We start from the raw sequence: 27583 nt of genomic DNA on the forward strand, positions 1-27583 counted from the left end.
GTGCAGGTCCACCTGGACAACACTACAGCTATAGCCTACCTGAACAAACAAGGGGGGACGGTTTCACCGACGCTTTGCACCTTGTCGAGAAAATTGTGGGAATGGTGCATCATGCATGCCATTTATCCGATGGCGATACACATTCGAGGCATAGACAACCAACTAGCGGATGCTTTGAGTCGAAGCACTCAAACCAGCCAGAGACACGAGTGGGAAATCAGACAGGAGTGTGTCAGACAAGTTTTCGACCGCTGGGGGACACCATCTGTGGATGTGTTTGCCACGGAGGAGAACAGGAAATGCAGGAGATACTGCTCTCGCGCGGGAGTGGGTGTAGGGTCTCTAGGAGACGCATTTCAGTACAATTGGAGCAAGGGGCTACTTTACCTGTTTCCACCAATGCCACTCCTCAATCGGGTGTTAGCACAGATCTTGAGGGACAGGTCAAACTGCATTCTAATGGCCCCTTGGTGGCCACGTCAGGCTTGGTTTGCTCTGCTGCTCCGCATATGCAGAGGGAACCATTTCCGTCTTCCACCAGTGCCAGATCTTCTCCAGAGATCGGGAGGCATGGTACTGCACCCAGAAATCCAGACACTAAGGCTGACAGCATGGAGAATAACCTTTTGAAATCCATCCTGTTAAACAGTAGGCGGAAATCAACGAGACGCAGCTACTTCTGTAAATGGAAAAGATTTGTAATGTTTGCAAGGGCAAATAAGTTTGTTGCACGCCGTGCATCAGTGCGTCAGGTTTTGCTTTATCTGACAAGTCTGAAGGTAAAAGGCCTTGCAAACGTTTCGCTGAAGGTGCATCTGGCGGCACTGTCTTCAAAACTTCCTGGTTGGGATGGGAAAACGGTGTTTACCCATCCTGAATGCAAACGGTTCATGAAGGGACTAAATAATCTGTATCCTCCGTTACGCAAACCTTTAGAGCAGTGGAGTCTATCGTTGGTTCTATCTGCATTGATGGAGGGACCTTTTGAACCACTACATTGTACTAGCCTTAGATTGTTAACGCTTAAAACTGCTTTTCTGATAGCTATAACCACGGCCAAAAGGGTGGGTGAATTGACGGCTTTGAGAGTGGATAAGCCTTATACCCAATTCTACCCACATAAAGTTGTGATGAGACTAGACCCAAGCTTCCGAACAAAGATAGTTACGGACTTCCATTTAAATCAAGAAATAGTCCTACCAACTTTTTTTAAGGACCCACATACGGCTCTAGAAAAGGCACTGCACGCGTTAGATGTGCGTAGGTCCTTATTGTTCTATATGAAAGTGACTAGACAGTATAGAAAGACAAATAAATTATTTGTGGCCTATAAAGGAAAGTTTAAGGGGCAGGCAGTGTCTCGGCAGCGTTTAGCACACTGGTTGGTAGAACTCATCCTGCTGACATATAAGCTGCAGGGGGTGGCACCGCTCAAAACTATACGGGCGCACTCTACTAGAGCATACTCAGCTTCTGCTGCTCACCTTTCAGGCATTAAGATGGACGACATCTGCTTGGCTGCTACGTGGTCATCCCAGCAGCCTTTTATTAAACACTATGCAGTGGACTTGCGCATGGCGCGCCAGGCGGAGTATGGGCGAGCTGTCTTGAAGAGGGTGTTGCCTTAGCGGGCGACCTTCTGCACCCACCACCATGGGGGTCTAGCTTACTACTCACCCATTTACTTATGGGCTCAACGGATCACGATCCAGATAAACAGGTTGCTTACCTGTAACAGGTGATCTGGTAGTGATCCGTTGAGTCCATAAGACCCGCCCAGAACCAACCCCGCTGCAGAAGAGTGGAGTAACATCTGATGGCAGGTTGCACGGAAGAGGCGGTCTGCACAGAGAACTAACGGAAAACGCCCAACCGCTCTATATAGATAGCAGGCAGCAGCACGTGCAAGTGGGCGGTTGGGCGTCGCGAGGAGCTACCTAGTCGGCCCGAGAGGTGCCTGCGCAGGCGCAGAACCCATTTACTTATGGACTCAACGGATCACTACCAGATCACCTGTTACAGGTAAGCAACCTGTTTTTCCTAGTTTGTCTTTTCCTTCCTTTTCCTTAACCTTACATGTAACTTTCAAAACAGATGGTGAATGGCTGAAGTGGTTAAATGCTGGTTTTGGTGAACGTTCCATAAAGATTTATTCAAGCTATGTCTCATAGGACATTGTGGGGGCAATGCCCTTCTAAATTATTTGCCTTTCTCCCTACTTTCCGATGAGTTCTACATCTTCCTTGGCACTTTTACTCTTGGAGGGAATTAGACATTATGTTTTAATATTTGCTATAGTTAACAATAATCTTTAAAATGTGTATATATTTTTCAAATCAAGTTTTCTAACTAAACAAGGCTATATATCTTTTTTGTAGTAAAATTCACAAACCGTACCTTCATATGGAGATAAACGTAGTTGGAAAGCACAACTACCCATCTCCATAAAATCTGCTTTGAAATTGCTTTGAAATTTTATCCAATGCTGCCCTCTGCTGGATACCAGCTCAGTACAATAATGTTAAGGAGTGCAGCATGCTTTTGGAAGCACACGTGATGCAATTTGAGGGCCTAATAATTAAAACTTGTTTAAAACCTGTACACTGGTTCATACATATTAGTTTATCCCAAGTGATGAAATGCATGTGTGAATGAAATATTGCAGATCAAATACTACCAGTAAATTCATATATCTTTACATCATCTCAAACACAATGCCTGGTTTATTGATAACTATTTTTAATCAGGAACACAAGCCAAGCCCATACACTCCCTCCTCCCCTTTTCTTCTTACCTCACATGCTGCCACATATCTTGGATTGTTAATTGGGTTGTTAACCCCTGCTAACTGGGCAAAGAGGCACCTTTTTAACATGGTGATTCTCTTTATGTAGCAGGGGGAGAGTAACTGGCCCTTTCCACCCCCAGCACAGTACCTCCAGTGACTGTTGCTGGTGTCTAGCTTTGGTTTCTTTTTAGATTGTGAGCCCTTTGGGGACAGGGAGCCATCTTCATTGATTCATTCATTGATTCATTCATTCATTCTCTCTGTAAACTGCTTTAGAAAGTTTTGTTGAAAAGCGGTATATAAATATTTGTTTTGTTAAACCCTGGCTCATGTTTAACTCTAGTTTACAAGCCTTATGGCTTGTTTGTTCATGTGGGCCAATGTTTTTCAAAGGAGTCAATTGTAACTGGTTTCTTATTTCTTGCACAGGGCTCCCAAGGTGGGAAGATCTATGGCCAGGTAAGCAATCTTCACAATCTCTTCGAATGTATTGGCTTTCCTCCTGTCCTTTGTTCAGATGGGTCAGTGCTTTTCAAAGGGGTCAATTGTAACTGGTTTCTGATTTCTTGCACAGGGCTCCCAAGGTGGGAAGATCTATGGCCAGGTAAGCAATCTTCACAATCTCTTCGAATGTATTGGCTTTCCTCCTCCTGTCCTTCCTTCAGATGGGTCAGTGTTTTTCAAAGATGTCAATTGTAACTGGTTTCTAATTTCTTGCACAGGGCTCCCAAGGTGGGAAGGTCTACAACCAGGTAAGCATTCTTTCATTATCTCTTCTAATGTATTCCCTTTCCTCCCGCCCTTCTTTCAGATGGGCCAATGTTTTCCAAAGTATTGCTAGATCGAGCTCTATTTTTGGATACTAAGTTGGAAGTAGTAACCAGGGGTGCCTTTTCACAGCTTCTGCTAATGTGGCAGCTGCATCCCTTTCTTGAGAAAACAGATCTGACCACAGTTACCCATGCCTTAGTTATGTCATGGCTAGATTACTGCCACACATTCTTTGTGGGGCTGTCCTTGAAGAAGATTTGCAAAATGCAGCAGCTAGGGTTCTTTCCAAAGCTGCTCACTCAAAGCATATTACACCCATTTTGAAAGAACTGTACTGGCTGCCAGACTGTTTCCAGATCCAATTCAAGGTGCTGGTTATCACTTGTAAAGCCCTTAAAGGTTTGAGCCCTGGATATCTGAATGATCGCCAGCTCCCAAAGGTATCTGCTTGTCCAACAAGGTCATCTGAGGGGTCTTTGCTGTGTGTGCTGACATTGTGAGAGGCTCGATTGTTATGCACGAGAGACAGGGCTTTCTCTCCTGTTGCCCTGAGGCTTTGGAAAGCTTTCTCAGTCAGTGTGTTCATTCTCTGACCTCTGTGGTTGCTTTTAAAAAGCAATTAAAGACTTTATTTGCTTAGGCTTTTGCCTCTTAGGGACTGCTAGTCCCTGTGTTTTCCTGCTGCTCTGTCTTGTTTTTTTATGGCTGTTGCTTTGTGGTATTTTCTTATTGTTTAATTGATATTGATGTGATTATAATTGATTGTGTTTTATTTTAACTTTTGTAAACCATCTTGGGATGAGGTTTATGAAAGGCGGTATAGATATTGAACTATAAATAAAGTAGTCCGTTATAATTGGTTTCTGATTTCTTGCACAGGGTAACCAAGGTGGAAGGATCTATGGCCAGGTGAGCATTCTTCCATGATCTCTTGTAATGCATTCCCTTTCTTCCTGTCTTTCTTTCAGCTAAGACCCTTAGAGCATAAACCTAAGCATATTTACTCCATCAGTCTATGCTTTTATTTTGGTCTTTGACCAGCATACATATTTACTCAGAAGTAAGTCTAGTGGGACTTATTACCAGGTAAATATGCATACAGCTACAGACTTAGGCCAGCAATTTGGTTTGGTGACACCAGCTTAGGGTTGGCCTAACATAGTCATGATCTTATACCAGTCCAGCACAAGAGGAGAGGAGGACACAGAAAAGCGCAATCCCACCAACCATTCCCCCGCATCCATGGCAATGGATGGACTGTCTGCACGCACCATTCATTTGGCCGCATGCTGATGGTACCCTTTCCTGCTGCATAGAGGCCAGCATGGAAGAAGCCAATCAAAGCAGGGCAAAGGGAAATGCTCTGTGATGCAACCCACCATGCCACTCACACAAAACACGTAATGTACCTCACACAAGGATGCCATATCATCTTCTGCTGCAAGTGCTGCTGTGATGTAGACAGCAAGAGCTTGGAGAGAGGAAACGGGCTAGGCCCCAGTGCGGGGCATTTTGAATCCCCTTTTGCCACTCACACATGCACATACTGTTAATAATAACCTTTTTGACCACTCATCACAAAAATGGAAGGAAGATCGCACCCTTGGGGTGGGGCAGCACGTGCAACAAGCACACAGGTCTTTTGTGTGCTCTAAGTGTGCATAATATGAGGCCAGAGAATGATCTTCTCATGCTGTGCACCTTGTCATCTGAGTTATGGTCTCCTTGTTGGGGATATATACCGGAGTGCATGTGCTGTGATTGGGTACAGAGATGGTCTGAATCCTATACGCTGTCATGGCTGAGTGGGGGGTTGGATGAAGCAGGAGGCAAAGGGGTCAGTGTGTTTGCTTTTTGCTTTTCCATTTGTTTCAGTGGGTACTTTATGTTACCTCTGGAGTTGGAGTAACACTGTTGTTGGGGGCATGTCTTGAGTCTGGAAGGGGGTATAGAATTTGATGTGAATTAATTAGCCATCCCACTTACCGTCTCACTCACAACACATCCTGCTTTGTTTGGGGCCCAGATCCTGTCAGAGTTACAGAAGCAGTGCAGATAGATATGCCAGCACAGCATTCTGTTGATATTGTGGCATGGTTGTGCCAGTAGAATCTTAGCTCAAATTCTGCCTGTGGAAGGCACCTTACACGAGAACCTATGCTGCTTAAACAGGTTTTTTTAAGTATATAATAGTGCTGCTATTGACTTCTGAAATTGCACTATTGGTGTTGAAAAACACAGTTTTAAACAGTAAAAACTGAATGAGAGCCAGTGTGGTATAGTGATTAGCATATTAGTCAGTATGAATTAAATTCAGTTTTTTAAAAGGCTCTCTTCCCCTTTTTGTATTGCACTTAGTAGCATTTTAGAAGTGACTCACTGGAAATGAATTCGCATACTTAACGTTGCTTGTGACTTTCTCAACATTTAGCTAGGCCATGATTAGAACCATTAATATTTTAACTTATTCTAAAAGCGAAAGAAAGAAAGATTGATTGATTGATTTCAGGTGGGAATGTTGCCATATTTAGTGGTGGATCTGGAGGACTGTCTTAGTGGGCCTGGTAGCAGATTTTTAAGTTAACATGGAGGTTTTCCATACAGCAATTTATTGCCATTTCACTGCAGTCACTGCTGCGGAGCATTCATATGGGAAATGACCATTCCTAGCTTCCCCACTGATAATTAGCCCACCAGTGCCTTATGTAACAGTCAGAAAAATGTTGTACCTATAAACTGTCCTGAAAATGGCAATCTAAGATATAACATGAGTGTATGTGGGAAAGATCAGTCACAGCTCCCAGGTGGGGGTGGGGCAGGTTGACTTTGGGACTGTTGCTGGTCCAGGCACACCCCTCAGTTCCAGGTACGGAAGTGAAACCTTCACTTCACCTAGCAGCCTTTTTAAGTACACTGGTATCACACTGATTTTTTTAAAATTCAGGTGCTCAGAAGGATATTCGCAAATCCATCCATACTGTGAAACACATCTCTGATTCTCCAGCAGAATATGCTGTACTTTCTGGGATACCAGGATTCCACCACCACCACCACCATTAGCAATCAACGGGATGTGTATCCAGGTGTGGAAGTAACAGCTGGGCTTCACTTGGTGACCCTTTTAAGTGTGCTTGAAACACACTCAATTTTTTAAATTGTGAGTGCATCCCAAATTATCCAACAGCAACAGAACCCTGTATATTCTGCTGCTGCTGGCGAAGCTTCAGGTGTGTTTTATAGTATGGGTGGGACTGCAGATTTCCACCTGTGCACCCAGAATATTTTCGAAAAAGGGATTTGAGCAAACTTAAAATGACTGTCAGGTGAAGCCAAGCAATCGCTTCCACACCTTGACATACTCCCATCCCGTTGGGACCAATGGGGGGGGAAATCCTGGGATCACAGAAAGTTCAGCATATTCTACCGCTGTTAGAGAATCTCGGATGTGTTTCACAGTACACGTGGATCTGCAGATATCCTCCTATGCCTCTGGATAATACCCGCCCCCCACCTCTGGTGTGATTCAAGTGTACTTAAAATGGCTGCCAGCTGAAGTGAAGCTTTGGCTTCCATACCTGGACACACACCCATCCCATTAAAATGGGTATTTATAAAACACCACTAGGGCGTAGGGATGAGTGATGTTTAGGCAATGGGAAAGGAAGTGGGTGGAGTTTCAAGAGAGGCTCTGTGGGGGAAGGGGAAGGTGGGGAGATGAAACAGCAGTATTTCTTTATGGAAGCCTCCTATGTGGATGAAACAAAGTGGGAGGGAACAGCAGGAGGCAGTACATGTATACAACTTGTCCTAACTGGTTAGCATATATGACATTTCCTCACGCAATGAACCTCCATGTCTGGAAAACCTCTTGCTGGTATCCATTGCAGAGTTCATGTGATTCTGGCCACTCTTGGAATTGCTAGGCCTTTAAAGTGGTTTCTGTGTGCTAGCATACTCAGGCTGTTGAGAACCTTTGGGCTCCCTCTGTTATGCTCACAGTCATGTGCCTTGCAGAGATATCTTGAATGCTGCTGCACATGCACAGTTTATTCAGGACAGTACTGTGCATGGGAGCTGTATGTAGTATTACGCATTATACTGTGTAACCCTAAACTGATTTGTGCATTCAAAAAATAAAATACTGAGGGGTTCTGCGCAAAATGTAGCCTGAATGGTGCAGATCACTCCCTCTCCACCTTCTGGGCCGCTAAATAATGACTCTGCAGGAGTGGTAGAGAGCGGCAAGTGTCTGATCAGTGACATGAAGGTCGCTGCCACAGACTTCACAGAGTCACCAGTGAGCACGGCCATATCATCAGGTCACACTAGTACCTAGAGTCCAAATGGGGTCTGATGCAGTAGATAACAGAGTCTGAGTTATTCTGCCAAAATCTAGGGAAATGTTCGTTACCAGACTTTTCTCAAAGCAGGCTAAGTGGTTTTATCAATTTCTAACTCTGAGCCTAACTCCAAGCCATGAGTAAAAATACTTGTGTTATGCGTGCTAGTTAATTATATGGGAGGCGGGGAGAAAACACTTGAGGTGATTATGAAACTGCCTCCCTTTCTCTTTTTTCCTCTTGTAACTATCACTGTCGGGTCTAAGAAGTGACAGTTTCATCCAACTTGATCACACAATCAGGTTTCATGCCTTGGAGGGTCTCATTACACATAATAATGCTGGCCAGGTGAAAAGAGGCTGGGGTGACAGCAGATGGGGAACACTCTCCCTCACTTACTTCTCCTTCTTTTAAAATTGTTTTCCTACCCCATCTCACTGCTTTATACATTTTGGTGGTACCCACATTCTAAGATGTGGACCTCTGCTGTAACCGTAGTTAGACCCCAAGTCTATCTTCAGGGATCAGGGGTCCACTCTGGGAAAACTTGCACCCGAGCATCCATCTTCTTATCCTTCTATTTCCATATAAAACTATATCTCTGTTTTAAGGTGTGCTACTTTACACTGTACACACTGATTAAATTTATACCAACAAACAATTAAAAACCAGTACAATATAAAATACAGAGAAAATAATAGAGTTTGACATGTGTTTTTCTAAAGCAATACTTCATTAAATACCAACCTTTGGTACAAAGGAGGGCATAAATGTTTTGGGTTTTCTCTCTCTCTCTCTCTCTCGCAGGGTACTCAAAGCAGTCAGTATGTAAGTATTTTTATTTTCAAAGATTACCAGTTCTTCCACTAAAGTGTACTTCTGTAAAGTGTTGCCACTATTTTTTCTGGTTACACTTGTGTGCCTAACAGCTACTTCTCATTTAGGAGGTCAAGGGGCTATTCTGACAATCAGCAAAAATCGGGCTAGCCTCTCGCAGCCGAGCCTGGTGGTTCTGGAGCGGCTAACCCACTCTGGAACCCCTGGTAAAAAGCAGTTTTGCAGAGTGAGCGCTCCTCAAACCTGCTTTTTACAATCGTGAGTAGCCGCGGCGCGCCTTCGCGCCACGCCTACTCATGAGTAGACCCTCGACCAGGAGGCAAAAAGCTGCCTCCCAGCTCGGGGGTCTCCCCAGTATGCCCTGCGCGCTCACGGGGCCGCGTGGCCCCCGAGCTCCTCAGCCCCTGCTGGCTCCGTCTCAGAGCCGGCAATTGTGTGGGCGGCCGATCTGGCCACCCAGGGCTCCCTCTCCGCTCATGAGCGGGGAGAGTGGGCTTAGCCCGCTCTCCCCACTCACCCAAAGAAACTGGGTCTCATGGATCATGAGACCCGGCTCAAAATGTTTTCTTGTATTGACTTGAAGGGATCGGAAAAGTTCGCCTGGTTTGTTTGTTTGTTTTTTTGCCTGACAGGCAGTTGCTAAAAGCACAGGAACTCTGCCAGGAAAAGCAAAAAACAATGACTACTCTGCTGTTCTATCTCATTTTACGTCCTCACAAAGCTATAAAAGTGTCCAATAAGTGAACAGTTTATTTTCTTTCCTATTTCATCAGTTCAACTAAAGCCTTCTCACAACCATTCTTAAGTGGAGAGATGTGGGTAAATGGATAGTGGCTTGAGGGCCCTCCTCTCATTTAGGTGCAGTGGCATAGCAACCACTGGACAAGGGGGACAAATGTCCCAGGGGCTGCCAGGGCACCCCCCTACACACCCCTATCCAGTTATCAAGCAAAGCACTCACCAGCTGGGAGAGACGGACACACAGCCCCTCGCCCTCTCCCAGCCGGTCAGCACTTGTTGCACTAGCTAGGTCCTTCTTTTCTCTCCCTTCCTCCAAGGAGGAGGATATGGGGTTTTCCCCCTTTTCCAAGAGGAAAGAAGCATCCAGTTGGTGAACAAAGTGCTGGCCAGCTGGATGAGGGGCTGTGTGTCCATGCCTCGATATCAAACACACACCCTACATCAGTGTGCTTCTAACACTGGTGCAAGGGACATGCCTTGCATGTTGTGTGGCGGGGGGGGGGAGTTCTATGAAGGCAGGCAGACCTCCCTATGCCCCTGTCTAGGCATGTGGGAAATGGTCATGTGACTGCTTCACTACTCTCTCAGATTCTGGTTTTTCACTGTGCTTCCATATTTTAACACTCCGCCACACAATGCACTGGCCAAAAACTAGCTTTGGGGTAATAAATTGAGATCAGGATGCATGGTGAAAAAGTGATACAATTGCCTGTTTGCACAACTAGAGGAGGCACAATTTAGCCTTCGTTCTTTCACACCATTCTACACAGTACGCAATATGAAGTGGTAGAATTCTGGATTGTACTAGTTCACACTTGGGATCCTACCAGACTTCGAAAACCTGCATGAGCTGAAGAGCTTGCCTGTAAGTTGAAAGTGAAAGCTCATGGATCAGTGATGACAATTGGGTCTTTTGAGACAACTCTAAAAGTACTTTACAGCAGATGGTGCTGCAAAATTACTCAAGGTGCCTGCTTGCCATGTGACTAGCCTCTGACTGCACTCACATGTAACATTAAACCAGAAGTGAAGGAGCCTCCAGTTTCAATTTGTGTATGTCCGAATGTGGGCAACTGCAGTTCTGAGAGAAAATGTCCCCGCAGTTTCCCTCCCCAAACTCTGATTTGTACCTTCAGTTTGTAGTGAGTTTCGCCACCTTGACCTCCAGTTTAGTGGTGCCAGCATGTTGTCCGAATGCGGCACCACAATCTGGATGTTTCCCAACAAGTGTTGAGGGAAGAAGCTCCTCCCTCGCTGCAGCTGCTATTGGCTGCCACAACTGTCCTTCAATCAAGAAGGAAGCCCTGGCAGACAGTTTCCCCTCCTCTCTTCTCTGCAGTCTCACTGACTGCAGAAAGGGAGCTCTCTGTGTCGTCTGAATTCGGATGGGAGAGTGGAGTGAGGGGGAAGTGGAACCACAGGTCCATCTTCTTTCTCAGCATGACTTCATGGGCTAGTCACAAACAGGCTGTATCTGTGCATAACGTGGAACCGGACCCATGCTTCTGGTTCCATATGACCGTGAGAAATGTGGAGATGTGCTGAGAAATGTGCTGAGAAAGAAGATGCAAGTCTGTGGGGGTGTCTGTGAGCTATCACCACCAACTTGTGGGAAAGCTCTTTAGCTCACACAGGTTTTTTGCAGGCTAGAAGGACCCTTGGAAGGGTGGAGTACATATACCTGAATGCCATATGGAGAAATCTCCCTGCAAGGAGTAAATGAATACACCCAGAATAATGGTTTAGCATAGCTGTCTCTGTGATGTGCTAGTTTTTGACATGCAAAGAGCTTTTGCAGTGTAATATTCGGAAGTATCACACTTCCCACCTGCAATCTGAAAAAGTGCAGTCCAGAATTCTATCACCACAGTTTACTATTTTTTATTTCGTAATGATTCTGAAGGTGGAGACTTGAAAGTAATTTTTAAGAGAGTTGACTGGTATGACAGAAACATAGATGCCCATGGTATACACATTTCTTTTAATCCCACTTGTATGATGAGAAACAAGTACAAACCATAATATAACATTGGTTAACATCCAGAATAATGACATCTGCACAGGACAGAATTTCACACGTATAATGGAAGGAATGGTTTGGTATTTTCTCAGGGACATAATTTTGAGGGCATCATGGAGTAGCAGAGAGAAATGGGGATGAGCAAAAATTGCCCCTTTCCTATTGCACACACAAAACTTTGTTCCGTGCATGCATTGCTAGTTTGGATGTCGACCACTTTCAATACTCTGAGAAAGTATAATTTGTCTCCCATTTGAACCAGCCCTAGTTCTTCTGAATTTGTCTTAGCATTTCCTCTGTGTGGCTTTCAGTCCAAGCTTTTTTAGCCTAGCCTGTTATATTTAAATAGCTCTTCTTGTGAGGAAGTAATCGATGTTAATTCTTTTTTCCTCATTAGGGTTCACAGACTTCTGGAAGTTACAGCAGCAATAATTGTGATGAAGTAAGTGACCTTTTGTGCTTTGTCTTTGATGTGTAATCATATAATTTTTGCCAGATGTTAGTCTTTCAGTTATTTTCAAATTATATTCCTAAGAGTAGAAATGTCCTTGTGGAATCGTGTCACAGTTTATTCAATATTTTGTTTGTCTCTTTTAATGCTAATTATTCTTCTGATCAATTAACTTTTCTCCTTGCTGCTACCCCATGTCCATTGGCAAATTTTGACTCCCTTAAGTAAATTTTTAATTAGTAATCTGAATGAGGTGATTTAGTGTTGTTGTTGTTGTTGTTGTTGCTGTTATTAATTCAGTTTCTATACCACCCTTCCAAAAATGGCTCAGGGCGGTTTATACAGAGAAATAATAAATAAATAAGATTGATCCCTGTCCCCAAAGGGCTCACAATCTAAAGGAAACATAAGACAGACACCAGCAACAGTCACTGGAGGTACTGTGCTGGGGGTGGATAGGGCCAGTTACCCTCCCCCTGCCAAATAAAGAGAATCACCACGGTAAAAGGTGCCTCTTTGCCCAGTTAGCAGGGGACCTTGCCCTCTCCTTAAACAGTCTTTTCCAATATTGAGATGATACAACTCAACAGTTAGTATTGTAGAAGGCCACATAACATGTATTACAATTAAATTTGCATAAAAGTATTATGAAATCTGATAAAATGAAACTATTCGTGATTTCATTTCTACTTTTTCCTGTTCTAATTCAGAGGAAAATAAGAGCTTCTGCAGCACAGGACTACCAATATTTCTCATATTTGAATATAAAAACCTACATAGGATAGGATTACATTTGATTTAAAATTGCTGTACTGCTTTCTCTCACACTTTAATTAAATTCCCAGCTGACATATTTGAGGTTAACAAATGTTCTCCACTTATAATGTTATATCAATTTTATACCAATTTAACTATCGGGACTTTCTCAACTGAGAATGGTTCTTTGGTAAAGATGCTGTGAATTCTGAGGTTGGCTTCACACGACATGGTGGCATGTAAGGTGCTGCCAACCACTGGTGCCCAGTGCCCAGCACGAGCCAGATGTTTCACGCATTTTATGTTGTCTGAAATGCCAATGTTGGGTTGCCAAGTATCACTTCCCTCTATCACCCAACGTCTGTAACCAAATCTTGAAGTTTGATGGCGGATGGTGAAGGGAATTATTGTTAACCAGTCTGGTATAGATATGTCCTTAGTGTGTCATAATCCTTCCGATGTACCACAAATAGACTGCGGTCTCTTGTTGGTGTTTCCAAAAGCCCCCAGAAAAACACCACGAATTTACTATAAATAGTAATAATAGCAAAAATATTTTTTTTTTTATTTCAGGGGGATGTCTCTACTTATGGTGCAAAGGCTCTGGTAAATACTCTTGCTTCATAATAGTATGATTTTAGCGGAAATTCTGTGTATTGTAAATGATGTGATTCACCATTGATGTCCTCAGATGCTCTAGTCTTGGCAATGGTTAATGTACATAAGTACTCACACAATGTTCAGAAGTTGAGCTGGTGTAAAACTGAATATCCTGATGATTGGGCTTCTTAAAAGTAGCTAATGCTAGCAGCTTCCTATAGCTTTCCTGATACAATGTGGTGATTTTTATCTAAGTAGAAAGAAAGAGTGGCATCTGGTGGGCTGCTGTGTGAAACAGGATGGCTGGAGTAGATAAGCCTTGGGCCTGATCCAGCAGGGCTGTTCTTATGTTCTTAAAGAGCCCATAGGTTTGTAGATAGTACTAATGGAGTGGGAAAGGGTGCAGACTCTTGCAATCAATTGACCTTGGGTAATGTTCTTTTCCAATCCCAGCACAGCATCCCTCCAGTGACTGTTGCTGGTATCTATTTTATGAGGCTGTTCTCACACACAGCCTAACCCAGGCTAGGGCTGCGCAGCCTGTGCATGAGAACCACCAGGACTGAGCCTGATCCTGGTGGGCCAGCACCACCTAGCCCGGCTTTTAAGTCTGGCTGTTAGCTGAGGTTAAGCGAGCAAGTGCTCCCTTACCCTTGGCTACCTGTTTGTGTGTGAGCACGGGCTGCTTCCAGCCCAGCTGCACCCAGAGACGGGTGCCTAGAGCGCCCACCTCTTGGGGGAATGAATCCCCCAATGTAGTGTGTGTGTAGCATGGTGCATTGTAGGAATCACAGAAGCCGGGACAATGAGTTACGGCCTCAGATCAATCCACCCTACTCCATGCTCTACAGAGCAGGGCTGATCTTGTGGGAGTGATCATCTGGGGGATCTTCCAGTGATCGTCTGTGGGGGAGGGCAAGGTTTGGGAAGTGATCGTCTAGAGGGAAGGCAAGGTTTGGGAAGCCTCCCTACACCTGCCTGGTAGGCCATGTGAATGGCCCCACTGTTGCTTTTTAGATTATGAGCCCTTTGGGAACAGAGGACCATCTTAATTATGTATTTATTTTTCTATGTAAACCACTTTAAGAACTTTGGTTGAAGAATGGTATATAAATATTCGTAGTAGTAGTACTGTACCACAAGAACTCTGCACAGTTGCTCACTATTTATACAGTATTTTTTGCATTGCCACATTGCATTCAAACCACTGCATACTGATTCTTAAACTGCCTTTAGAATTCATACATCTATAGCAGATATGCCTGGTGTGATTCACCAAACCAATGAAGCACTCCCACCATGTATTCCAGTTATAAAAGGGCTTGATAAATCTCCTGAGTCTGCAAAACTCTGTGTGTGTGCGTGTGTGAGAGAGAGGGAGAGGTATCTGGCTGTTGAGTGGCATTTTGGTTGATGACTCAGTTGTGCTAATCTCTAGGAGAGCTTTCTGTCTTCATTTCATTTTATTTCATCCCACTTATGTTATCTTAACAGAGTTCAGCAAACTGTAGAGGCAAAAGGGATGTAGCAGCTCAAGTAAGTATTCTCCCCTTTACTTCAAGTAGTATTTTCTCCAGTTACGTTTGTGTATATAGGATTGTTTCATCATTTGTTAACCAGAGTTGGTTTTTTCCCCCTACAGGAAGCATCTAATGATTTCATCAGAAAGATTCTGAAAGGAAAAGTAAGCACTACCCATCAATACAATTAGAGCTTTAATCCTGAGTGGCAGTGGCATTATATTGTGTTTTTATTGGCAGATGTACCTGCTTACATGCTCTTTTTAAAATATAGAGGTATGGAGTTCAAAGGGATACAGGGCTCTTTGCCAGCCTTTATATCAAGAGAATAAAGGTGATTTTTTTTTTTGAATAATTAACCACACCTTGAAGTTACTTGTCTTGGCAGGGAGTTCCAATTTAAGTCACACTCACTTGCAAGTTCTGTTGGGTCATGCTGTGCTTGTGTGATTTATGCACTCTGTTACAGCCATATTTGTGATACTGGGTACATTACTCAAGAAGTTTTCTTAAAGTGAAGTTATAATTATGTTTAGATCCATTTTTTTCATATACAAACCCAACCCTACCCCGCCCCCAACTTTATAGTAAGACCGCCTAGAACATGACACTTGGAACTAAAATGATATCAGGTGAGGAGCTGCAGCCAAGTACCACAGTGTCTTCCCAGCACCAAAATGATGTGCTCCAGTTCAAGATTCCAACCATCCTGGAACAGGAACCTTGTAGTGCTGTTCAGGTTTCCAGAGTGGGGGAAGGTTTCATCAGGAGGGAAATTATTATTATTATTATTATTATTATTACATTTATATCCCGCTCTTCCTCCAAGGAGCCCAGAGCAGTGTACTACATACGTTTCTCTTTCACAACAACCCTGTGAAGTAGGCTAGGCTGAGAGAGAAGTGACTGGCCCAGAGTCACCCAGCTAGTATTATGGCTGAATGGGGATTTGAACTCGGGTCTCCCCGGTCCTAGTCCAGCACTCTAACCACTACATCACGCTGGCTCTCACGCTGGCTCTCACGCTCGAAAGGAAATATTACCTCCCTCCACCCACTTCCCCACCTTTCTGAAACCTTCACCTACTATTCAATATTGCATTAAAGTGCTCAGGATCTGGGCTAGCTTATCAGCTCCAAATCTAAGTGATTTCTTATTTATAATGGGATGGGGCATGATTTCTGGAGAGTGTGGAAGGGGAAGATTGTCCTTTTTATTTTCATGCCTCTTCAAACTCACCATATAGTCTGGGGAATTGAGGTTTTAATCTCACAACATTCATTCATCTAATTCCACCCCACAATCAAAATACTAGGAGTAGTTGGGGGCTCATGCAAACTTTCTTTCTCAGCCCCCATTTTATTTTATTTTTTCCAACTGACACATTCAAATTCTGCCTGTGTTCAGAATCCACTGAACACAGGTTCTTGTCTATTTTTTATTTTATTTTTAATTACTTTTTCTTTTAATTTACAAACAAATATACCTCTGCAAACCTGGGCAATTCTCAGAGTGAACAGAAATCACTGCCTTATATTTGGGTGGCCCTGATTGGTTTCCAAATTGATAATTCCCAGGTTTTGTATGAGAGGGAATGAGAAGGAGCAGGAGTGAAAATTCTTCTGAGATAATTAGCACAATGAGGTTATTTTCATACCAGGTAATCAGTCCCAAATCAGTCTAGCACTGAGCTTCCTGTATCCAAAATGGTGGATTGATGACTAAGTTCACTCCATAAGAAATCATTGTCCGTCAACATTTTCCCTGCAACATCAAAATGTTCATGAAAGCTAAACACCTAGAAATTCTTATTAAATGCATAATAGGCCCAAGTTAGCAATTACATAATTTTATCAAGTGTCAATGAAAAGGGAATCTCGAGTTATTGTCTGTGAATAGCTTCTGTTTGAAAAATACTGTGCACCAAAAGCAGAGTGCAGTCCAAATCCCATTGAAGTTAATGGTAACATAGGACCAGTTTGAACAATAGGTTCAAGTCCGATCCACAAGTCCCATCCACCATTCAATTAGGGATGTGAGCATGCATGTTCCTCTCCCCCTCCTTGTGTACAGTTTCACTTTCTGTAATTGTGTGGAGAGTGGTTCACTCAAACTGCCTCCTTGTATACTATTTAAATACTATATTAAAGTAGTATTTACTTTATACCATGCCACACACACACACACACACACACAAGTGGAACAGCACACAGTGAGAGGGTGCGGGACATGCATACTGATGTCCCTAATCACATGGTGGGCGTGGCAAGTGAGATGTATCATCTGAACTGGTCCATCCTACTGATTTTCACGAAGCTGGATTGCACCTAAACTAAACTGAAGGGCTCCAAGATCTCATACTGCAAACTAGAGGTTTTCAAATAGTATTCTGAGGAATTCTGGGGCCTCCTGGAAGTTTACCAGGAGTTCTTCAATGAGGTCAGTTGTGGTGAATAAGCTTCCCACTGCTACTGATTTTTAATGCACACTGCTACTTCAGTGCCTAGCCATAAAGGAGTGTTCCAGGGTACACCCTCAGTTCATGCAGAGTAATGAAGAGATCCAACAGGCCCAGCAAGAACACTGTGTGAACTGAATGTGCCCTACCCTAGCGTACTCCCCAGAATCCTTTGCAACCTGCAGAGATTCTCTGGCAGGCAAACTGATGTCAAAAGTTTCCCTGAATGTAGATATTTTGAAAAGGACTGCTCTAAACATAAGCATAAATGTACCTTGAATTAATGCTTTGCTTACTTTTTCTTACAGGCTGCATCTCGTGCTCTGATCAGAAAGACTCGGAATGAAAAAGTAAGCGCTAGCTTTTCTTGGGTTTTGACCCTGTGATATTGCTGATACTTTATCAAAGCCAGCCTGGTTTTTAAAAAGTAGTTGAAATTAAAATGACACACACGCATACACAATTTATTGTGTCATTTGAGCATGATAGATATACATTATTCTTGCATTTATAACAGATCCATATTTGTTTGCTTATTGATTGTGATCATTTAGGGGACATGTTGTTGCAGCTAAGGACATATAGGGCATATAGCTGTTTTGCTTGTTATCACCCCTTTCTTTTTGTGCTCTTAGTTGCTATTTGGTCATGGTGAATGGATTGTCTGACTGCCTCATAAGCATAAGCCTGCCAGTGCAAACTTCCTCATTATGTATTGAGCAGTAGCATGTAGTGTTCTCCACACTCCTCCTGGCAAACAAGTCACCTAAGTATTCCTATAGTTTGGTGGTGGAACTGGCCAAGCCCAGGTCTGGCCAATCCCAGTGGTGCTTTTGCATCAAGTAGGGATTTGGGCTTAGAAGAGGTGCATGGGAAGGAACCTATGATCCTCTAGAACAGAGATTCTCAATGTTGGGTCCCCAGATGTTAGTGGACTTCAAATCCCATAATCCCCTGCCCCAGTGGCCTTTGGTTGGGAATTATGGGAGTTGAAGTTCAATAACATCTGGGGACCCAACATTGAGAATCCCTGCTCTAGAAGGCAAGACTTGAAAGTCTGTATGCCTAAACTGGTCCTACCAGGTTCTCTATGCCAACTTCTCACTTCCAAGGGTTGACGAATGGCAGCAGTTTTAGTGCTGTACCAGCCTGATGTCATCATTCTCTCTGGTTTACCAATCAGCCATCAGATTGGGCTGCAACTCACCTGGCCTCCTTTACTTGAATCTCTTGTTCTGTAATTGCCAAACTATCTAGTGATGTTGAATTTTTGTAAAACTGTGACCTGTTTTTACCTCAACAGTAATTTGGTTTTCTTTCCATTTTCCTTTTTCACTTTGGGCACAAAACTTCATCTTATCAGACCAATTGTCTAAGCTGGCTAGTGCATTTTCCAACCATTTTTTGTTTGGATTTTTTGATCAGGTCAAAGAGGTTGTAGAGATTGCTCTAGTACAGGCCTGCTCAACTTAGGCCATCCTTGATGCAATAATAGCCAGTGATTATGGGAATTGTAGGCCAACATCTTCAGGAGGGTCGAAGTTGAGCAGCCCTGCTCTAGTAAGTTCATCCTCCTTCAACCCTCTTGCCAATCTATGTACAAAAATAGCTGCGGCAATACTTCGCTCTTCTTCATCTGCCTGCTCTGATCCCAGCCTTTAGTGCTAGCATTAAAAAGATGTTCTGGTACGTGAAGTAGAGCCTTCAATCTTCCTTGTCCTCCAATACTCATGCAGATTTGTGGAAGACAGGATCAGTCACTTAATAACAGTGAGGAGCTCACTCAAAAGTCAATCCCTTCTAATATCTATGCAGCTGTTATTTGAGCATTGGGTAGCTAAATTGGTGGCTTCGTGTATATAGAAGTACCTGAGGTTCGTTTGAGCACCTGCAGTCCTGGGAGCATGCACTTTCCCTCCATCCCCACATGAACTCTACTTCCTGTTCAGGCTCTGATACTGGTTGTGGTGTCTGATCCCACCAATCCTGGGTTCATATCCTCTCCTCCTCTTATCAGAGAACCTAACATCTATAACCAGGATTAGAAGTAAGTTCAGGTGCTGGGTTTGCTGATGGAAGTAGGGCAGAATTTGCCAAAACTGATCATGACATCTGAACCCACCAATTTCAGCATATTGCAACCTGGATGGGAAGAAAAGGTTCATGTGGGGATGGGGGAGAGCACACAGTTCTGGGGCTGTGCATGCTTGTGCAAACCTAAGGTGCCATAATACCTCCCCACTGTAACACTTTGCAAGCAGGCCATTTAAAAAAATATAGTATCTGAACCAAACAGCAAATTAAAATGTTCTTACTTTGTTTTCTGTGTAGGCCCGGGCTCTGATCAGAAAATCTCGGAGTGAAAAAGTAAGTACTGCCCAGCACCATTTCTTTTTTTCTTTTTATCCTGAGCATCTGTGGTATTAATAATGCCTTAATGGTGCCAAAATGAGCTCTGTTTAAAAAGTAGGCGTGTAATGTTTGGACTATAGAAGGATAATCTCAGAGCTTCCTACATAGGCAGAGAAAAACAAATATATCTGGTTCACGATCCGTTGAATCCATTAGAAAAGGGTTTTGTGCCTATGCTGAAGCCCATTGGTGTGGAGTACCACAGCTTCTCTTGGTGCTTACGCCCCACCCCACGTGACCATGTGGCTATTTAAGGCAGGAGGAAGCACCAGTACATCAGTTCCTTTGCAACTGCCGTAGCAATCGGTTCCTCGGTCACTGTAGCTCATTTGTACTGGCTCATTCATATTGGTTCCAATAAAAATATTTATTGGACTGATTTATCAGTTATTGGACTTTGGATTGCTTAAGACTACATTTTGACTTGCTAATGGACTAACTGAGATGACAGATTGGACAGATAACTTGGCTAACCGCTATTAGAATGGCTGATGATAGCTATGGATAACCCTAAATGGTCAGACAAAAAATTGGACAAAAAAACCTTTTAAAGATGTACTGAGTGTAATGTTAAGCTGCCCTTTCAAGATGGGCATGATTTATGTTTAATATGCCTTGGAGAAGCCCAAAATACTTCTTCATGGAGAGTTTCCCAATCTTTCTTGAAGCAAACCCGACACAATAGGGAGCTTCTTCTCCGGGCTGCTCTTTATGATGAGTGCCCTGGGTCCATCTAAGGAAGGGGCAAAATTGTCTCCTAAACTGTCTGGCTTGTGGACTGAGGCTTCGGCCAAATCTAAACCCTCAAGACCTGTGTTTAAGTCTCCCAAACCACTGAAGAGTCATGGAAACAAAATGGTGGAAGCGTTGGAGCCCACCAAAAAGAAGAAGAAAGTATTGACATCGGGGGATATTCCTTCTCCTTCTGCACAAGATGTTATAATAACACCGGCGATGAGACAGCTGACACCAAGCTCTTCAGCTCTGGAACTATCGACAGCAACACAGCCAGCCTTGACTTTGGCAACAAACAAATTGACATCAAAGTCAACTATGACAGCATCAACATTGATGCATTCAACTACTTCTGCACCACCTTCGATATTGAGACTTTCAATGCCGAATTCAACTCTCTGGGTATCAAGGCCTGTGTCGGCTTTGAGGGTGGCCTCTCTTTCCCTGGCACCACCACCAATGAAATCTCCATTGATACCGACAGTGAGAGAGCTACCCAACTCAACACACCGATTTTGACAGAAACAGTGACTCCACGTTGTTAGGTACCGATCATTTTCAAGACCAAGGATGCTGACACGGCCGATGCCGTGGAGACTGGAGCTCTGGACCCCAACACAGCTCAATCTTTGCTTTCTGTTGGATTCCAATAATACTACCCCTTCAACCTTTAGGGGATTCCCACAACCTGCAGAGCATGAATCCCATTCAGTGCCTCAAGCTCTGTCAGACCCACCTACTTTTCAACAACGTCCATCTGTGTGCTACACACTTACAACTGTGCATCTGGCTACTACAACTAGTTGACATACCAGTGGCTTCTTGCACCACACACCATCCGCTACCCAACTGTGTGCCTTTGCCCAGGATTTTCCAGGGCTAGCGTATAATTACCAGAAAGACAGGTCATGGAAGTCAACATAGGAAACTGCCATATACTGAGTCAGACCATTGGTCTATCTAGCTCAGTATTGTCTTCACAGACTGGCAGTGGCTTCTCCAAGGTTGCAGGCAGGAATCTCTCTCAGCCCTATCTTGGAGAAGCCAGGGAGGGAACCTGAAACCTTCTGCTCTTCCCAGAGCGGCTTCATCCCTTGAGGGGAATATCTTGCAGTGCTCACACATCAAGTCTCCCATTCAGATGCAACCAGGGCAGACCCTGCTTAGCTACGGGGACAAGTCATGCTTGCTACCACAAGACCAGCTCTCTCTGATGACTGCTTACTCCCAGGCTCTTCAGGTGCGGACCCTGGCTGCAGGGGACGCTTCTATGCCTGAGACAGTAAGGAAGGTTGTAACTGCAGTGGTGGCCACTCAAACCCAGATAGAGCTGCCTCTCCAGCCACCTAAACCTGTTATTACATCTAAACAAAGTCAGAGAGTAAGACAACAGACATTGCCTGCTGTACAGACTGATCCTCCAGAACCTGAGGCTCCCATTCCCTGGGAACTATTTGCACGGGACCATGAGCCACACTCCTCTCCAGCACCTCTGAATCATGGCTCTTCTGATTTTGAGTCAGATACAGAGACAGTTGACCCAGATCCCTCTCCAGACGTTGCGACACCTTCACATGTATCCCTGACAGAAGAAATGAAGGCCTACCAATTAAAAGAGATGGCGGAGGCATTGGGACTTAATCTAAAAACACATACAGCTACTATCAATGACCCTGTATACAACTTTATGGCCAAAGCAATGTAGGTACAACCAGTCACCTTATCTCTTCTCCCAGTAATTTCAAAAGCGGCTGAGTGTGCGTGGGAAGTGCCAGATACATACACACCTACGCCGAAGAGATTGGAAGGCTTTTACAAAGTTCAAGAGGCTGAAAACACATACCTATTGAAACATCCGGTACCCAATTCACTTGTAATAGATTGTGCTACCTCCTCCAGATCTGGCAGACACCACAGGATTCCTGTGGATAAAGAGGGCAGAAAGTTAGACATACTTGGGAGAAAAATCTACTCCACTGCATGCTTATCAGTAAAAATAGCCAATTACTCAGCCTGCATGGCCATATACAACCACTGTCTCTGGTATAGCTTGTAGCAAGAAATGGACAACCTTACTCCAGAGGAGTTCAAAGCGCATTTCAAAAAAAACCATGTTAAAATTGGCAGCCGTAACACAACAACTACTAAGTATGGCTAAGCAACTGGCTGAATCTGAGTCTAGTTCAATGACCACATCAGTCACTTTAAGGCGCCATGCATGGCTCAGATCGGCCTCCCTTCAATATGACATGAAGGATAAGATCGAAGGGCTGCTGTTGATGGAAAGGGTTTATTCTTGGAACAGACGGATTCGACTATGGAAAAACTTTAAAAGTCGAAGTTCACGGCAAAGACTTTTACGTCTGCATCCACGTCCTACGGAACTACAAATTCAAACCTTATAACAGGCCGCGTTCTAATTTATAGGCAGCAGGACTGCAGAGATTTCAAAAAGTCTTTCCAACCATACAATAAAAAGCATTACCAGACCAAAAACAAAAACAGCCAAAGCCAGCATAATAAACAGGTGGAGGCTCAGAAGCAGCACCTTTGAGGTCAACAACAGCCCATCACACCATCTATCAACAGGAGACTCAAGCCCAGTTCAAACATCAGGCCTACCCCAATAACGAAGCTTTGAGTGTAACTGCCTGCAACATCTATCAGGCTCCTAGAACATCTTCAGCCATCAAAAACATCAGATTGGCCAGTGGTGCCCATGCATGGCACCACATAGCATCAGATTGATGGGTATTGAAGATAATCTCTTTGGGCTACGCAATAGAGTTCAAAGCACGTCCAACATACAGAGGGATATGTTTTACACAGGTGACTCCTGCACTAAAGAAGAATGTGCAAGTGTTGTTGAACAAGAGAGCAATTGTCCCGGTGCATTGTGCACAGAGGCGGGAGGGGTTCTACTCCCACTACTTTCAAATCCCCAAAAGGGATGGTGGAATACAACCTATAATGGGCCTGAGACATCTGAACAAGTTCGTACAGTTGAAAAAGTATCAAATGATGACATTGCAAGACATCCTGCCACTTCTACGTCAGGAACAGTGGCTTGCAACGTTAGACCTGCAGGATGCTTATTTTCAGATGAGAATCAGTCCATCACACCATAAATATCTGAGATTCAGAGTAAATTGATTCAACTCAATTTACCAATATCAGGTGCTTCCGTTTGGCCTCTGCAATGCCCCCCGCATCTTCACAAAGTGCATGGCTGCAGTTGTGGCACACCTCAGGACTGGGGGACTGACAATTTACCCTTACCTAGACAATTGGTAACTGGCATCAAAGGACAGAGAAGGGTTACTTTCTCAGACACAATACTTATTGCACCTTCTCCAAACCCTCAGGCTAGAGGGCAACTGGGGAAAAATCCCATCTGACGTTAATCTCCTATATAGGGGCTATCCAGAACACGCGACTGAAGAAGGCCTACTTACCACAGAAGAGATTCCAAGCCATCTCGGAGCTTGTGCATCAGTTCCCGTAGAACCCATCACAAAGCACAAGGCAGGTTCAACTCTTTCTAGGCCTCATGGCCTCTTGCAAGATGACAGTTCGCTTCATACTCCTGAAAATGAGAAAGTTGCAATTATGGTTCATCTTGTGTCTGAATGTGGACAGCCCCCCATAATGCTTGAACCCAGTCTTTGGGTTGGTGGACTCATGCATAGAACCTGCTTCAGGCATCTCATTTCAACTGGAATCTCCCACAGAGTGGATGACAACAGAAGCCTTGATGTTGGGCTGGGGAGGTCATTGCAATGGCAGCATGGTACAGGGACAATAGAGCTACCAGCAGAGACAGGGCCATGCAGAGGCCCATTGTACAGGTGTGGCAGCCTCCAAAATGGCTGCTGAGCTGGGGAAAAGGCCCAAATGAAAGAATGGCCAAACAGGGCCGTTTTTGAAGGTGGGAAGGCCAGTAGGAGGTAGGGTTTTGTTCGTGAACCCTCCAAAACTGAACCAAATGGGGAGGGAGTTCTGAGGGGGTGCCAGACCTAACTGGCCTGGTCTGGTTTGGGTCCAGTTCAGACTTGAACTGGACCAGCTGGTTCCATGCACACCCTTAACAGTTGCCCCTTTTGAGCCTCTGACTACTGCTAACCTGGAACTGGTCTCCCTTTAAGACCGCCTTTTTAGTGGCAATTGCTACCACTTGCAAGATGACCGACCTGACTGCCTTAAGGATGGACATACCTTACACATGCTTCTTCCCAGATAAAGTTTTATTAGGCCCAGATATCTTACTAAAGGTTGTGACAGATTTCCACATAAACCAAGATATCGTGCTACCTACCTTCTTTAGCACTCCAACTACTTCTCTTGAGAAGGCCCTGCATTCCCTGGATGTCAGGAGGACACTTCTATTCTACCGGTCAAGAACAAAGGCGATTAGAAAGACGAAACGGATGTTCACATCCTACAAAGGAAAATCACAAGGCCAGGCTTTATCCAGACAAAGGTTATCCTACTGGCTAGTAGAAATTATCCTCATGACTTACAAGTTGCAAAAAGTGCAGCTGCCAAAATCCATAAAAGCACACTTTACTATAGCATACAGTGTTTCAGTGGCTCATCTGTCAGTCATATCACTCAAGGACATCTGTAAGGCTGCAACCTGGTCCACAGAGTTGCCCTTCATAAAGCACTATGCCATTGACTTGCACTCGGCAGCGGAGGCAAATTTTGGGAGATGAGTTCTTAAGAGGGTGTTACAGTGACTACTGCTCCCACCTCTTAAAGAAGCTAGCTAAACACCCATTTCTACTGGATTCAATGGATCACAAACCAGATAAACAGGTTGCTCACCTGTAACTGATGATCTAGTAGTGATCTGTTGACATCCATTAGACCCTCCCGAACCTCCCCTCTGCAGTAGTGTACAGATCTACATCATAGTACTCACCTGCTACTACAAAGATGATCACCTGCTCTGGCATTTGTCCAGGAACTGAAAGACTGGCACTTCCTCCTGCCTTAAATAGCCACGTGGTCACATGGGGTGGGGTGCAAGCACTGAGAGGAGCTGTGGTACTCCACACTAATAGGCTTCAGCGCAGGTGCAGAACCCATTTCTAATGGATGTCAATAGATCAGTACCAGATCATCAGTTACAGGTGAGGAACCTGTTTGTATATTGCCCAAGTAAGTGGGATAGCTTCCAGAAAAGAAGCTTACTGGAAGATTATTAATGCCCAGTTTGCACAGTGTTTCCTTGTATATGGCAAATCCTCAGAACAAAGCAACAGGCAAAGCCAATGAAGTGGAATTGTAATTTAATAAGGAGTTTCCATTATGTTGCAAATGTATTACATTCCATTATTATTCAATTATTCTGTTATTCCTCCATTACATTACATTATTTTTGTCAGGGAAAGTTGTTCAACAGTAAAAGACACACAAAGCTGTATCTAACATTCCATTGATAAAGGAGCTATATATTCAAGCCCAACTTTAACATTTCCTGCTACTGGTGTGGCCCTCTTTCTTTTGCTTGAACCCTTGGAGTAGAAGTAATTTCCAGTTGTAAGGCTTCCTAAACCAGGATGTAAATATTTGAGATATTTATTTATTTATTTTATTGTTCAATTTTTATACCACCTTGCATAATGCATCTCAAGGCAGTTTACAAAAGTTAAAATACAATAAAATTCCATATAAGTTACATTTAAAACCTTAAAATCAATCAAACATTAAAACCATAGAACGCCAAGAAACAATTAAAAAGAAACAAATGCAAGAAAGCTGAGAAACCTGGAGCTTCTAGGAAGTAAAAGCCTGAGTAAATTTTTTTTTAAAGTCTTTAGTTGTATTTTTAAAAGCAGCCACAGTTGTCACAGACAGTGGGACACCTAGGTAATTCTGGAGCCCGGACCTGAAGTGCTTTGGAGGCTCCCCCTGCTGCAAGCCCCCCCCCCCTTAATGGAAAAAAAAGAAAGGAAAGAAACCTGCATTTTGGGAGTCTCTCCAGAGTCCTGCCGTCGCCCTGCCGTGCTGATCCATCGGGTAAGGAGAGAGGAAGGAATGTGGGGGTGCAGCCCCCCTAGTGTTGTGCACCCCCCTTAGTGGTCCTTTCCAGGGGGACACAGCTGAAGGGAGGAGGACGGGCAGGCCGGCAGGCCATTTTCTCTGGCCCTCCTGGGCCCTCGGAAGGAGGAGGTGGGTAGTGCATGAGTGCCGGAAGAACCTGGCCCTCTCCTGCCTTGACCAAGGAGGAAGAGGAGCTGAACTCTCCCTGCGGGTGCCCAACTTGAAACACTGCTACAGCGCTGCTCCCTGCCTGGGCTGATGGGCCTCTAGGCAGAGTTATAGCCACCAATGCAGAAGGGAAGCTAGTGGAGAAGGCACCAGCTGAGGTGCAGGAGACCCAGCAGCTACTGCTGCGGGTCGGCAGCGGAGAGGGCCTCCCAGCAGTGCCCAAGTCCTTCTTGGGCAAGGCGCTGGTGGCGAGGAACAGTGGCCACAGCCTGCCCTGCCTCACCAGCTGTGAGGAGAGCCAGCTGGACTCAGGGCCAGCCTTGCCGCTCTTCCCATCATAGCTCAGCCTGGGGCATGCCTCGTCCACCGCTGCCACCTCTAACCTGCACGAGGTCGACCACGCCTCACCCGACTACCTGCTGCTGTTGCTGCCCTGGGCAAGAAGGGGCACAGCAGCAGCTCTCCAGGGCTCACCCCTTACCCCCCAGCAGCTGCGAAAATAGGCAAAAATGGCAAAGATCGGGGGCAGCAGCATGGCACGTGCATGGCGGCAGGCTGCTTTGGGAGGCTTCCCGAAGCATTTGGAACCCCCCCCCCGAGACAGGAGGCCATGGACCTGATCCCCAAGGTCTGTGGCTAGGTATGCCTCTGGTCACAGAGTGAATGTTTACTGGGAAAGCATTCCAGAATCTGGGGGCAACAACAGAGAAGGCCCTGTCCTGTGTGCATGACAATCTAGCCTTTCTTAGTGTTGATACATGGAGCAAAGGCCCCCTGACGATCTTGTTGGGTGGGCAGAAACCCTTGGAAGCAGGTGGTCCTTCAGGTATCCAGCACCTTGAATTGGATCTGGAAACAAACTGGCAACCAGTGTAGCTCTTTCAGAATAGGTGTAATATGCTCTGAGCAAGCAGTTTCAGAGAGAACCCTGGCAGCTG

At 44.5% G+C, this 27583-nt stretch overlaps 1 protein-coding gene across 1 annotated transcript in view; it reads left to right on the forward strand.

Annotated features, from left to right (window-relative positions):
* Positions 1-27583, forward strand: part of LOC128322513 (hornerin-like) — a 138541-nt gene that overhangs the window by 56669 nt on the left and 54289 nt on the right. The window contains exons 33-43 of the mRNA XM_053243883.1: positions 3218-3247; positions 3363-3392; positions 3511-3540; positions 4439-4468; positions 8707-8727; positions 11895-11939; positions 13278-13310; positions 14799-14840; positions 14947-14988; positions 17591-17632; positions 19614-19649. Coding sequence (XP_053099858.1) covers positions 3218-3247; positions 3363-3392; positions 3511-3540; positions 4439-4468; positions 8707-8727; positions 11895-11939; positions 13278-13310; positions 14799-14840; positions 14947-14988; positions 17591-17632; positions 19614-19649 — 381 coding nt within the window. The remainder of the gene's footprint in view (positions 1-3217; positions 3248-3362; positions 3393-3510; positions 3541-4438; positions 4469-8706; positions 8728-11894; positions 11940-13277; positions 13311-14798; positions 14841-14946; positions 14989-17590; positions 17633-19613; positions 19650-27583) is intronic.

The sequence above is a fragment of the Hemicordylus capensis genome, chromosome 4, assembly GCF_027244095.1.
Source record: "Hemicordylus capensis ecotype Gifberg chromosome 4, rHemCap1.1.pri, whole genome shotgun sequence".
Lineage (NCBI taxonomy): Eukaryota > Metazoa > Chordata > Lepidosauria > Squamata > Cordylidae > Hemicordylus > Hemicordylus capensis.